This window comes from Myodes glareolus, chromosome 5 (assembly GCF_982192425.1).
Source record: "Myodes glareolus chromosome 5, mMyoGla1.1, whole genome shotgun sequence".
Taxonomy (NCBI): domain Eukaryota; kingdom Metazoa; phylum Chordata; class Mammalia; order Rodentia; family Cricetidae; genus Myodes; species Myodes glareolus.
The window spans coordinates 113,893,901-113,906,834 of NC_142030.1; the positions used below are offsets into that span (position 1 = coordinate 113,893,901).

The 12,934-nt window shown below is 43.7% G+C and overlaps 1 protein-coding gene across 1 annotated transcript in view; it reads left to right on the plus strand.

Annotated features, from left to right (window-relative positions):
- Phlpp1 (PH domain and leucine rich repeat protein phosphatase 1) overlaps positions 1 to 11,890 on the plus strand; it is a 204,539-nt gene extending 192,649 nt beyond the window's left edge. Inside the window, exons 15-17 of the mRNA XM_048443747.3 lie at positions 4,351 to 4,545; positions 6,774 to 7,002; positions 9,651 to 11,890. Coding sequence (XP_048299704.3) covers positions 4,351 to 4,545; positions 6,774 to 7,002; positions 9,651 to 10,817 — 1,591 coding nt within the window. The 3' untranslated portion in view covers positions 10,818 to 11,890. The remainder of the gene's footprint in view (positions 1 to 4,350; positions 4,546 to 6,773; positions 7,003 to 9,650) is intronic.
- Positions 11,891 to 12,934: the final 1,044 nt, after the last annotated feature.

The following is a 12,934-nucleotide window of genomic DNA, read 5'->3' on the forward strand; positions in this document are numbered from 1 at the left end:
TCCATCAAAGACCCCAGAAGGATATAATATTATCTGAATAAACAGTAAATAAATAAAAGTTCAGTGTAAACCACTTCCAAAATGACAGAGACATCTGGCTGCCTGGACAGTACCCAAAATTTCTCTATAACATTAGGGTGCTATGAGAAATGCTCTTGTACCCTGTAAATATTTGTCACTTGTATTGGTTTAATGAAACACTGATTGACCAGTAGCCAGGCAGGAAGTATAAGTGGAGAAACCAGACTAGGAGAATTATGAGAAGAGGAAAGGCTCACTCTGCAGTCACCAGCTAGACACGGAGGAAGCAAGGTAAGCTTCACTGATAAAAGGTACCAAGCCATACAGCTAACCATAGGTAAGAATTATGGGTTAATTTAAGTTGTAAGAGCTAGTTAATAAGCCTGAGCTAATAGGTCAAACCATTTATAATTAACATAAGCTTCTGTGTTTCTTTGGAACTGAATGGCTGTGGGACCAGGTGGAACAGAAACTTCATCTACATTAGGGCATCTATCTTTGACTTTTTATATCTTTGGTTTATAATATCTGAGAGACCTTTATTTGAAGCAGAAATTTTTGAAGGACTGATATACCCTGTCTTGGCAAAGTTGGCAGTTTTTTTCTTTGTGTCCTGCCAGTACAGCTTGGATAGCATACTGTTAGCAGCCAAGGCAAGGGCAGTTTCTTGCTCAAATCACTAGCTTTTGTTACAAAGAAAGAAAACTCCATATGGAGGTTCTTTAATACCCATTATTCTTTTTGAAATAAATTGGTGCTACCATAATTAGATGTGTCTCACTGTCATGAAAAGCCTTATGTTATTAAAGCATTTTAAATGCCAGATTTTATAGGTCTTTGAAGTGTTTGAAGATCACCTATCTGTCTAAAATATATCTCTATACGGCCATGAAAACATACCTAACATGACTATAGTTTTGATTGTTATAGATGACTATTAACCTGTATTTCTTTATTATTCTAAATAGTTTTTAAGGACTAAAACTTTATGTTACATTTTTTAAATAGTTATCCAGGTACAATACCTTAAACAAGAATAGAAACATATATACAGTAAAACAAAAATAACTTTAAATTTGTATCAGTATACCAAAATCCATACCAATGTAAAGTATGTGAGACTATTGGTTGTTCAAAAGTAAACTCAATAATCCACCCTTTTGTTCTATCATTTTTATACTATATCCACCTTTCTTCAGAAAGAGATCATTGAATTTAATTCTTTTGTTTAGCATTTTTCTTGACCATGACCAATAACAATTTGTAACCAACCCTCCAAAATGATGACAAGCATCTATAATCCATTGAATGACCAAAAACCACCCACCCACCTCTTGGGAATGTGGGCGTTGTGTTCTGTAGACTGTTTATTATTGTCTGAGGGCACTAGCATCTTTAAGAAGCCCTGGAAAAATTGGGATAATGGTCAAGTCCTGGGGTAAGTTAGCTATATTATTTGTTGTCCAGTCTTTGTGCAACAGGAAAGTGTAAGGTTTATCTGAGTCCTGAGTAGAGTACTCTGTGAGTCTTGACCATCTCAATCAAAAGCTTTGAAGTTGTTCTGGATGCAGAACTCTGAGGAACGTTCAACAGAGGCACTATGAGAGGCTCAATCACCAGGGCCCCCCGTTTTCATTGGTGTCTAGTCCCCATGTTCTGAAAACACATAAACTTTTAAAGGTAACATGCATATCTGCATTAACACAAGTATGGAATGTGTAGTGTGCACAAGGCAGTTAAAGATGACTTTTTGTTTTATGTTTGAGCAGGTAAAAGACAACTGTAAACTTTATAAGTGTGTTTGAACTGTATAATTAAACTAATATGTATCTCTGTCATGTCATATGAAAAGATGGCATGTAATAATAAGTCATGAGGACTCTGTAGCTAATAAAATTTATCATGTCTCATCTTATCTCATTGCTGTTCCCATGTCAAGCAATCAGTTCCCATGTCAAGTTACACATCATCTGCCCTGTAGTCTTTCCCAAGGCAACACATTATCTAACTTTAATTTTGAAGTTAAGATATTTTTAAAATATATAGGCTGGTTTAATTTAGCGGTTTCTATAATTCAGTGTCTTTCAGCATCTATTATTTTATGTACTTGTGCATTTAAAAATTTGAAGTTAACAAGACACCATATAGGATCCAGACTCCCTGTGTATTTTTAATCCTTATGTGACTTAGTTTTTAATTTTACTCTACTCTTTCTTTGAAATTTTTACTTCATTTTTTAAACTATTTTTTCTATGAATGTCTATACCCTTTTTATCTTAAGCCTATACACATTGTTATATATACTATAATCTGTTTAGAGGGTTTTTTTCCCATCTGAACCAGCTTTACTGCTTATTTGTTACCTTTTTTGTCTACCTGAGCAAAACCTTAAACCTGCCTCATGGCTTAGCTCTTGGTGCACTGGCAGCTCAAGCACACTGGCACCTTCAGGAGACATGTCTCTGTACTACAGCCAGCATGAGGGACACAAGACCAGGAAGTCATGTTTGGCTCCATTTCTGTGTGTTTAGAAACTCTTTTTAAGCTTTCTCGGGTCTTATGTGGATATATGTGACTGGACATTGGTCACCATATGTAGGTGGATTTTTCTGTCCCTCCTGGCAGCTACCAAATCACAACACAAATACTTCTTATTATAAAAACTTAGCCATAGTTTAGGCTTGTTACTAACTAGCTCTTACAACCTAAATTAACCTGTATCTTTTAATCTGTATTCTTTTATGTGGCTCAGTTACCTTTACTCTGTATTCCACATGTTGCTTTCTCTCTATCTGGCTGACAATTCAGCCTTTCTTCCAGTGTTCTCTCTATACCGAGAATCCCGCCTACCTATTGGCCATTCTGAGTAACACATCCTCACAGTATACAAAAAAGATTATTCCACAAGTCTTTCACTGGTTTGGGAATCTAGACTGCTTTCTATTTAGTACAGGATGATGCTGTTCTGTAGTCACCTGCATTTTCGCCACAGGGAGTCTGCTGCAATTCTGGCTTTGCGCCGCAATCCACCCTCCCACCTTCATGCTAGTTTTTAGTAGTTTGCTTTTGTTGAGCTTCAGTTAAGTTTTTCCCCTATTTCTCTTACAAGTAGTTTGTTGACCTTCTTGTATCCATAGGTTTATAGTTTTCATCGGATTTGAAATTGTAGCTATAAAGTTTTTTAAGTCCTCCTCCCCATTCATTAAGCTGTCTGATGTTGTCCTACCACTCTCCTTCCAAGTCCTCTTCCTCTGCTCTGTCTTTAGCTGTTGTTTTGTGGGATTTATTGGCAGGGTCTTGAGATGTAGTTCAGGCTGGCCTTGAACTTTTGATTCTCTCACTCAGCCTTTCAAGTGCTAGGATTATGTGTATGTACTGCTATGCCTGACTTCTTGGTTTTATATTGGAGGCAGATCCTGCCTTCTGGTCTTGCACAGCCAACACTGTTGTCTTCTTCCTTCAGCTCCAGGGCATTACCAGTAAATCCGCAGGGTGAGCACCACTGGCCGAATGCTGATCATTTCTTTTTTCAAACATTTCACATTCTTTATCCCCTCCCCGTGTTTCATCTGTCGCTCTATTTTGATTTGATAGTTCTCCTTAATAACTATTTGTTGTATACATGTGTAGGTAGGAGATTATGTTCTAATACTATTTATCATTCCTCTTACTCTCCATTTTTCATTGCCATTAAAAATAAAATTGGAGCTGGAGAGATGGCTCAGCAGTCAAAACCATATAAACTCCTCTTGCAAATAATTCAGACTCAGTTCCTGCTCTGAATTGCAGCACCCATGTCAGGACACTTAGGCTGCCTGCAACTGCACTTTGAGGGAGGCTGATGCCTCTAGCCTTGCAGGCATCTGCTCTCATGTGCATGCACACCCCCAGCACACTTAAAAGAACGTCCTTTTAAATATTAAAAATAGGATCTAGAGTGGCGATTCCACAGTTAAGAGCATGCGCTGCTGTTGCAGAGGACCTGGGTTCAATTCTAGCACCACATGGCAGCTCAAGACCACCTGCAGTTCCAGTTTAATTGCCCTCCTCTGGAATCCGCAGCACTCATGTGGTGCACAAACATACATGCAGGCAAAACATTCACACCTATAAAATTTAAAAATAAATAATTTTAAAAATATTAAAATCAGAAGAGAAGGAAGAGAGGCAAGCAGAAATTAGTTGATACAAACCATCTGGGATCTGTTAACCCAAATCTTTCTGGAGGCAAGAAGAAACAAACCAGTGCATTCCTTTAAAAATAGAAATGAGTTGTGCACAGGGAAGAGAGGATGAATGGGCTCATCTCAGACGTATTCTTACCCACAGACTGTGTGTCGCAGCGCTGTCTGTGAATAACTTCCGTGACAACCGGGAGGCCCTCTACGGTGTGTTTGATGGAGACCGGAATGTGGAGGTGCCCTACCTGCTCCAGTGTACCATGAGTGACATTTTGGCTGAAGAGCTTCAGAAAACAAAAAATGAAGACGAATACATGGTCAATACGTTCATAGTCATGCAAAGGTAAACAACTTCTAGTTCTTTTTTAATTATTGCTTGTTTATTCTGAGACATAGTCTCACTGCATAACCAGAGCCTCCTGCCCCAACTTCTTGAGTGCAGGGTTATAGTTTGTGTCACTGGGTCTGTATTCTCGCTCTTGTTAGAAAAGTTTGCTTAGTAATTTTGGTGTCCTTATGACTGACTGCTATAGCTGCTTTCACGCAAGGGATCGACTGCAGTTCAGTTTGAAATGTATTGATGTCATTCTTAAGTCACTTGTCTCTCAGAGAACTGGGCCTTACGGGCTTCTGTTGATTCCATATTTCATCATTTGTAACACACAGCTTCCCCCAAACCACAGGCTCCTTAGACCTTTCCATATGGTGTATGAACTTCTCTCAGGCATGGACCATTTCTATCTCAGTTTGTTGACCAATAGGAAATGTTTTCACTGGTTTAAAACTGAATGGGTCAAATCTAAGGGTAGTGTTAGTACATTCTTTACATGTTACCCAGTGTGGAAGAAGTGTTACAGACTCCTAAGCTGCTGCCTGTCACTTACACCTGCATCAGAGCTTTGGGTCAAATGCTATAAGGACTCCTCTCAAAAGAATTTTCAATCATCTGTCACCTTGAGGGCTTTATAGATTGTAAGGGAATTGCCTCACTGTGAATTCTACAGACCCTGCTCTTACAGGGTCTAAGGAGTCTAGTGCTACACGGTTAGAGCGGCATTGCTGCCTTCCTCTGCTTCCTCTCTTTATGTAAATCTGACAGAGATAATGGTTTCCTAACCAAGGCAGGCAGTATCTGCTGTGGAACAATGCCCTGAGTAGCCCTCACAAAGAACCATAACAGGCAGCTTTCTGGCTCTTGCTTCCAATGTACCCCATCTGCCAAGATTCCTACTGGGTCCAGACATCAATTGAGCACAAGTTTTACCAAGTTAACAAATATTGTTCTAATTACCTTATGTGCCCTGAATTTTTTGTAGTAGGATATGCATTGCCACTCTTCAGATCATGCTTATAAAACCAAAGTACATAGAGTTGAAGCAAAGTGCATTAAGGCCTAAAAGGCTCTGCATTCAGGATGCTGGCCCTCCAGTCCTGAGATCCCCATAGATGCTCCAGCCACCAGACACAGTAACTTTTCAGCTACCACCCTGTCCCATGACTGAAAACAAGTCATACACAGGCACACATATGTGTACACATATAGCACATACCATTTGTGTGCATGTACACACATATGTACATCCTATACATAACCCTCTAGCAGACTCTGGTCGCAAAAGCCCCTCCGTAGGAGGACCATCTTTTTTTCATGTATTTGAAAGTAATGCTGCCTTAAAGTGTACACCGGTCAGATATAGCCATGGATGACTGGAAGCTAGAATTTAGAAATCTGTATACTAGGCCCACTTGCTGAGTCTTCTTGGTGACTTTTATTTATTAGTTAACAGGGTATAGGAGCAGTGAGCACTTCAGTCTTTAGAGTAACTGCCTATTTTTTGTGCCTTGTTGTCAAGGGCATATGGCTAGGCTATTACCAGGTGCTTAACTTAGTGCTTCAGGGTGGCAGTTTTTTGTTTTGTTTTATGACTGTCAAGGCTCATTATAGGAGCCTTGGAGGAATGACATTGGTGAGACCTGCAATCAGAGTTCTTTGTGCGTTTTGATGCATTTGTAGGACATGGGTTAATAGACAAATAGAAGGATAAAGCAAAAACACATGGTTGTTGATACCAGAATGCTGTCCCTGTATGTTTTATAGAATAAATAGTGCTGATCAAGAAATTATTGGCTATACAGGGCAATAACAGAGCCTTGCCCTGATGTTTCAGAAGGATGGTGCTTAGGGTTAGCCTGCAGTGCCTGCGTGGACTTCCTGTGTTTGTTCCTATTCTGATTTATGTGGGAACAGAGATGCTTTGGAGAAGTGAGTGGGGAGAGAATGTACTGCTGGGGCCACATAACTGATGCAGGGTAGCCGGCTGGACACAGCAGGCCAGGACTAGCAATGCAGGTTTTTAACAAAGCTGACACTTCCCTCCACATATGAGCAGATACATCTCTGTGTGAGTGTGTTTGCTGTCAGATTCCAGAGACCTTTTTCTTCTGAGAAGCCAAGTGGCTTTGGTGGAAAGGGTCGAGTCTAATCGCTGATCCTGTGCACTGATGTAGTCCTTTTTTTATGAACAAAATGTGCTGAGGCATCTGAATGTTCACCCTTCTCTTTGGGTTCAGGAAGCTGGGAACTGCTGGGCAGAAACTTGGTGGTGCTGCCGTCCTGTGCCACATCAAGCATGACCCTGTGGACCTTGGAGGCTCCTTTACATTGACCTCTGCTAATGTTGGCAAGTGCCAAACGGTTCTCTGTCGAAATGGGAAGCCACTGCCTCTGTCCAGATCATACATCATGAGCTGTGAAGAAGAGCTGAAGAGAATTAAGCAGCATAAGGCCATCATCACTGAGGTGAGGAGGTTTTCCGCAGACTGCAGGGGCAACAGCCCCCTCTGGTGGAGGCTCCTCAGGAAATGTATGTCTTCAGAGGGCATTCAAAATTAGACATTCCCAAGTAAATTCCTTGGCGCTGTCTTTAGATTATTGTAGGATATCCCTATGGTTTATTATAGAACAGTAAAGCATTTGTCAGTTGCCATGGAAGCAGGAATACTTCCTAAATACTGTCCCAGTGGATTTCCAAAGGCTGGTTAGGTGGTTGAGAGCTTGACTCCTGAAATCACACTGCTCTGCTTGTTTGGTGTCTCAGCTTGAACACTCGCAGGATATGACCGCTAAACCCTAAGTCTTTGTTTTCTCATGTGCAAAGTGGGGGCCATACATACCTTCCTTACTTTATATAAACTGTAGTGTCTGTGACAGTGTAACTGTTTCTCTTTGGCCAGTTGAGTAATACAGTCCTTAGGGGACAGGACACAAGGCCTAGAGATGTATTTGATCATCAAAACTGGGGTACTGCTGCCACATAGCGAGTAAAGCTAGGTAGGTATATGAGTAGACAGCTTCCAGTGTGGACACAGTCTCACAACAGATTATCTGGTCCCAAATGGCAATAGTCCTGCTGATGAGAAGCCCTAGAATAACAGTGTATCATGAATCCTTGTCAGCAAAACTTCCAGAGTAGCTTCTGTGGCTCTTCATTTACTAATTCGCCAGCATGGTGGTCGGCCAACATGGAAATACCCAGAGATACGTATCTGCCCACAAGACCTAGCTTCCTCTTAGTGATCAAACTCCTACAACAATGCATAGCTTGGGGTTGAAGGGTGAAAGCTAGTGTCCAGAAGAGGAAAAGGAGGCTGTGTTGAGCACCCAAGAAAGACACAAGCCTGCCATAGACTACAGAAGTGAGTCCACATATAAGCTTAGTTCTTGTCTGTCCCAGTCGCTGAGGGTTAAAGGAGGTGCTGAGCACAAGCTAGGGAGCACCAGTCTAATATACAGAACATAGTGAACTGAGTGGCCACTGGTACAGGCCAGCTCTGAAGAGTAAGATGTCTGCTGCCTGGCTCACAGTTTGCAGGTCAGCCGTGTTTTCCCCCTTTCTACACTGTTTCTCTTCTTCACTTTTATCTGCTCCACTGGGTCTTCAACAATGAGGACTTTTCACTTGGTTGCTTCTGTACCTTGAAGATGTTCTCAAAGCACACACTGATGAGAAACCTGAAGGGTGGCTACAGCAGCAAGGGCGATCTTGCCAGATCCCACAGCAGGCGCAGTGGATTTTATCACTAGAGTCGAGGGGATAAAAAACTACTTGAGAGACTGTTTACTCTTCTTAGTACCTATAACTGCCACCTTATTTTAAACATGGCTTGTGAGGTCATGTTCATGGGGAAAGGCACCCAAAAGCCCAGGTGGAGGCAGGTGGTGGGACTGAGGGACAAGGGCATTCTCTGGCAGAAGCTTGCTCATCCAGAGGCTCACAAAATTTGCATTTTTCATTGTGGAACTTTCTATGGGAAGAAGCATTAAAACTAGGACATAGGGTAGACATGGCTGTAAGCCTAAGACCCTCACACCTGGAAGGTCGAGAACGCAGCTGCTGCATGTAGCTGGGATTTAAAAGTGCTCCCCTTTTACCCAGGCAAATGGCCTGGATTTGGCTGCTGCTCTAAACAGCATGAGCCATCATGCTTAAAGGGCTCTTTGCTTTCTATGTTTGTCCTTGGAAGTTGGGTTCAAGGAAATCTTAAGAACAGGTACTTCTGCCAGGGTTACACAGAACAACTTTGTCTCAAAACAAAACTAACTAAATAAAAAGAACGAATGGGTAGTTCTGTTACCATCACCTTTCCAAATGTGTGTGATTTGTGACCCAGCTACAAACGTCTGGGTGCCACACAGGACCCCTTCGCCTTTCCATGTGCTGGCTGTGCCATTAGACAAAGGCATGATGTTAAACCATCCCTTCCCCAGGTGCTGCTGTGGGTGACTTACCTTTTGAAAAGCTAGTGAGCATGCATGTAATGTGAAGCTGGACAGCAGTTTGTGTAGTGGCATTTCATTTGTGTTTACCTGAAGATCAGAGAGTAAAGCAGCCCCACTGGTCAGCCTTACAGACCAGGCTGTGGTGTCACACACCTGTAATCCCTTAGCCTCACTAGTTACCATAGAAACCAGGTGTTGCATGCATTTATTCCCAGTGATGCACGCCTTTAGTCTCAGCTCTAGAGATTAGAAGACGGGAGGAGACAGCTCTCAGTCACAGTCTCATTCTGAGATTCCTGAAGGCAGGATCGCCATTTTCAGACTGAGGTCGAGGTAAAAGCCAGTGACTGGCAGTTTTGCTTTTTGGAGCTTCAGGGAAGCTTTATTTATTAAAATACAAATAAAATGCCACTACAACTTGTCATGAAGAGGTATATGACCTAGTATAAATGTGGTCCCTATTAAAGGAATGGCTGAAATGCTTCCTTTCACCCTGGTGCTCCTTCCTAGCCCCGATCTACACTTTAACCACTCCATGTAGGGCCCCTTGCCTGACATGGCCAACTCTTCCCTGCAAAAGTTCCCTCTAATACTTCCCTTTGGCTGGGAGGGAGGCTGCTCAGTAGCCACGTGTGCTCTTTCCTTAACTATCTCTCTGGAAATTTTAGGATGGCAAGGTGAATGGAGTGACAGAGTCCACGCGCATCCTGGGCTACACCTTCCTCCACCCCAGCGTGGTGCCTCGCCCCCATGTGCAGTCAGTGCTTCTGACTCCACAGGATGAGTTTTTCATTCTGGGCAGTAAGGGACTGTGGGACAGCCTGTCCACTGAGGAGGCTGTGGAGGCCGTGCGCCATGTGCCAGATGCTCTGGCTGCTGCCAAGAAGCTGTGTACTCTGGCCCAGAGCTATGGCTGCCATGAAAGCATCAGCGCCGTAGTAGTGCAACTCAGTGTCACCGAGGACAGCTTCTGCTGCTGTGAGCTCAGTGCTGGAGGAAGCATGCCACCACCTAGTCCAGGCATCTTCCCAACATCCGTCAACATGGTGATAAAGGACCGCCCCTCTGATGGGCTGGGTGTGCCGTCCTCCAGCAGTGGCATGGCCTCTGAGATCAGCAGTGAACTCTCCACCTCTGAGATGAGCAGTGAGGTGGGCTCCACAGCCTCTGATGAGCCCCCATCTGGAGTCCTGAATGAGAACAGCCCCGCCTACCCCAGCGAGCAGCGCTGCATGCTCCACCCGGTCTGCCTGTCTAACTCCTTCCAACGTCAGCTGTCCAGCGCCACTTTCTCCAGCGCCTTCTCTGACAATGGCCTTGACAGTGATGATGAAGAACCCATTGAGGGTGTCTTCAGCAATGGCAGCCGGGTAGAGGTAGAGGTGGACATCCATTGCAGCCGGGCCAAGGAGAAGGAGAAACAACAGCATCTGCTTCAGGTGCCAGCTGAGGCCAGTGATGAGGGCATTGTCATCAGTGCCAATGAGGATGAGTCAGGTTTATCCAAGAAGGCAGACTTTTCTGCTGTGGGGACCATTGGGCGACGCAGGGCTAATGGCTCTGTAGCACCCCAGGAAAGGAGCCACAACGTAATAGAGGTCGCCACAGACGCACCTCTCCGAAAGCCGGGAGGCTATTTTGCAGCCCCAGCTCAGCCAGATCCGGATGATCAGTTTATCATACCCCCGGAGCTGGAAGAGGAAGTCAAAGAAATCATGAAACATCATCAGGAGCAGCAGCAGCAGCAGCTGCCACCACCACCACCCCAGCTGCCCCAGCCACAGCGGCAGTTCCAGGGGGACCACCTGCCAGACTGTTATGACACACCGCTATGACCCAGTCTGAGTCCTCTTTTAAACCATAAACTAACCAGAAGGACTGAGAGTCTCCCAGGATCACATTAAAGCAGGGTTACTCCCGCCCTTCTCCCAGACACTGCCCCACCTGTCTCTGCAGCTCGTCTGTAGGCTCTTTGTATTGTTACTTTAGTAATTACCACTTTTCTTCTAGTGACACTTTACCAATATGATTTAAATTTGTTAACTTTTTTCCCTAACATATCAAATATGTAAAGACAAAGAACAAAAGGTTTAATATATTACAGAGAAACAGTTAATGATAATGTAATTTTTAAAAATTACTTTTTGTTGTTTTATTTGGAAGGCAGGGCAAGTTGCCATTGCTAAATGACTTAATAATATTGTAATTGTGTATTTCTTTGTGGGGAAAGGCTTTTTTTTTGTCTTGAAAATGATAGACATTTGTAGAATATGGAGACTAACTCCTAGGAGTTGCTTTACTCTGTCAGGTGACATAAGTCACTGGGATTCACTAATTTTCTCTGAGAGAACAGTTGATTGAGAAATTTCTATTGTAAATAGCTCAGTGCTGCATAGTGATGCTTAAATTGTTTGTAGTCTTGGCGGAAGGACACAGTCTAAAGAACTGACTTCTGCCCCTTCTGAGGAGCCTTCCCTGTCCCATCTCCTCCTCATTCATCTTTGGTGTGGGCCATTTGGTCAACGTGTTCTGTGTAGATATGTGGTTCTGAGGTCACTGGACAAGAGCCTGCTCTTGGGAACCCCAGAACCTTTTGCAGACACTTTTTTCCCCTGAGATGGGCTTTCTCTGTAGCTTTGGAGCCTATCCTGGAACGAACTCTCGTAGACCAGGCTGGCCTCGAACTCACAGAGATCTGCCTGCTTCTGCCCTCCCGAGTGCTGAGATTAAAGGCGTGTGCTAGCACCACCCAGCTAACACTTTTTAATTGTGTTCCTTCCTGCTGCCACAATCAGCATGACTGTATAGAGTCCCTTAGATCATCTACACATCCAGAGTTATATTGAAGCAGAATGCACAAATGGACATGTCATAATTTTTGTTATAATAAATATGAAATTTACAAGCACTGGATCCATGAGCTTTTGTCTTAGCACCCAGGAATGTCTTACAGTCATACCAGCTTGCAATTGAAAGGAATATATGCAAGATTGAGATTCACCAACATTATGGATTGCAGTTTGTGTGTTTCCTTAATAGTCAACAAGTTTGACTGCAGAGAATGAGGTAGTAAAACTGACCTTCTGGTCAGCTGTGTACACAGCCGGTGTTATCCTTTTCCTCTTGCAGTGAAGACACTAAAGGGGGGCTGGTTGGAGATTGCATAGGGGAGAACTCATGGGAAGCGTCTATTCCTGCAGAACCAAGTTGGCTTTCAGTTCTTCCAGGAGATCATGTGAACGGGTAATGTACCTTTTATTGTGACTACAAAGCAAGAGCTGTATGTGGAAGACAGGCGGCTTCCGTTTCTGTCTCCCCTCCGGTCTGCCGGGAATAGTATTGAACTAACCCAGACCACTGACTGAGGCCACAGGAGAAGGGCTAGCTCCCTCCAGCACAGTGCTAGACCCAGTACTGAAGTTCTCTAGCCCTTCCATGCCTTATTCTGCACCACACCATGTGGGTCATGGGTCAGAGAAGCCACACACGTGTCTAGTTTTCCCAGTGCCTGACTTCCTGTCAAGCTGGGCTAGCTCTCCAGAGTCCCACTTTAGCAGAGTTCACATGTCACCTTTGTGGAAGAGGCCTAGACTTCAGTGTGGCTCCTCGGAGGGGCAGAGCCTGTGGAGGGGCAGAGCCTGTGGAGGGCTCAACAGAGTCAGTACTTGTGGACTACTCGATGGCACCAGAGGCAGCTTCCCACCAGGACCAGCAAAGGGATGTGGGAGAAAGCAACAAGACAGAGGTATGTGTGTTCCCCGGTTCCTTCCGTGCTTGCGTCTCTGTCCATTCTATCACTGAGACACTGCAAACACTGCATATGAAGAACTGTGGAGATATAAGTTCCCTTTGGGAACTTGGGATGCCTAGTACATGGAGAGGGTAAGTTTCTTCTGTTGCATCCTTGAAGGAACTAAAGAGGTACAGACTTACCAACAGGTAAGTCTCCATG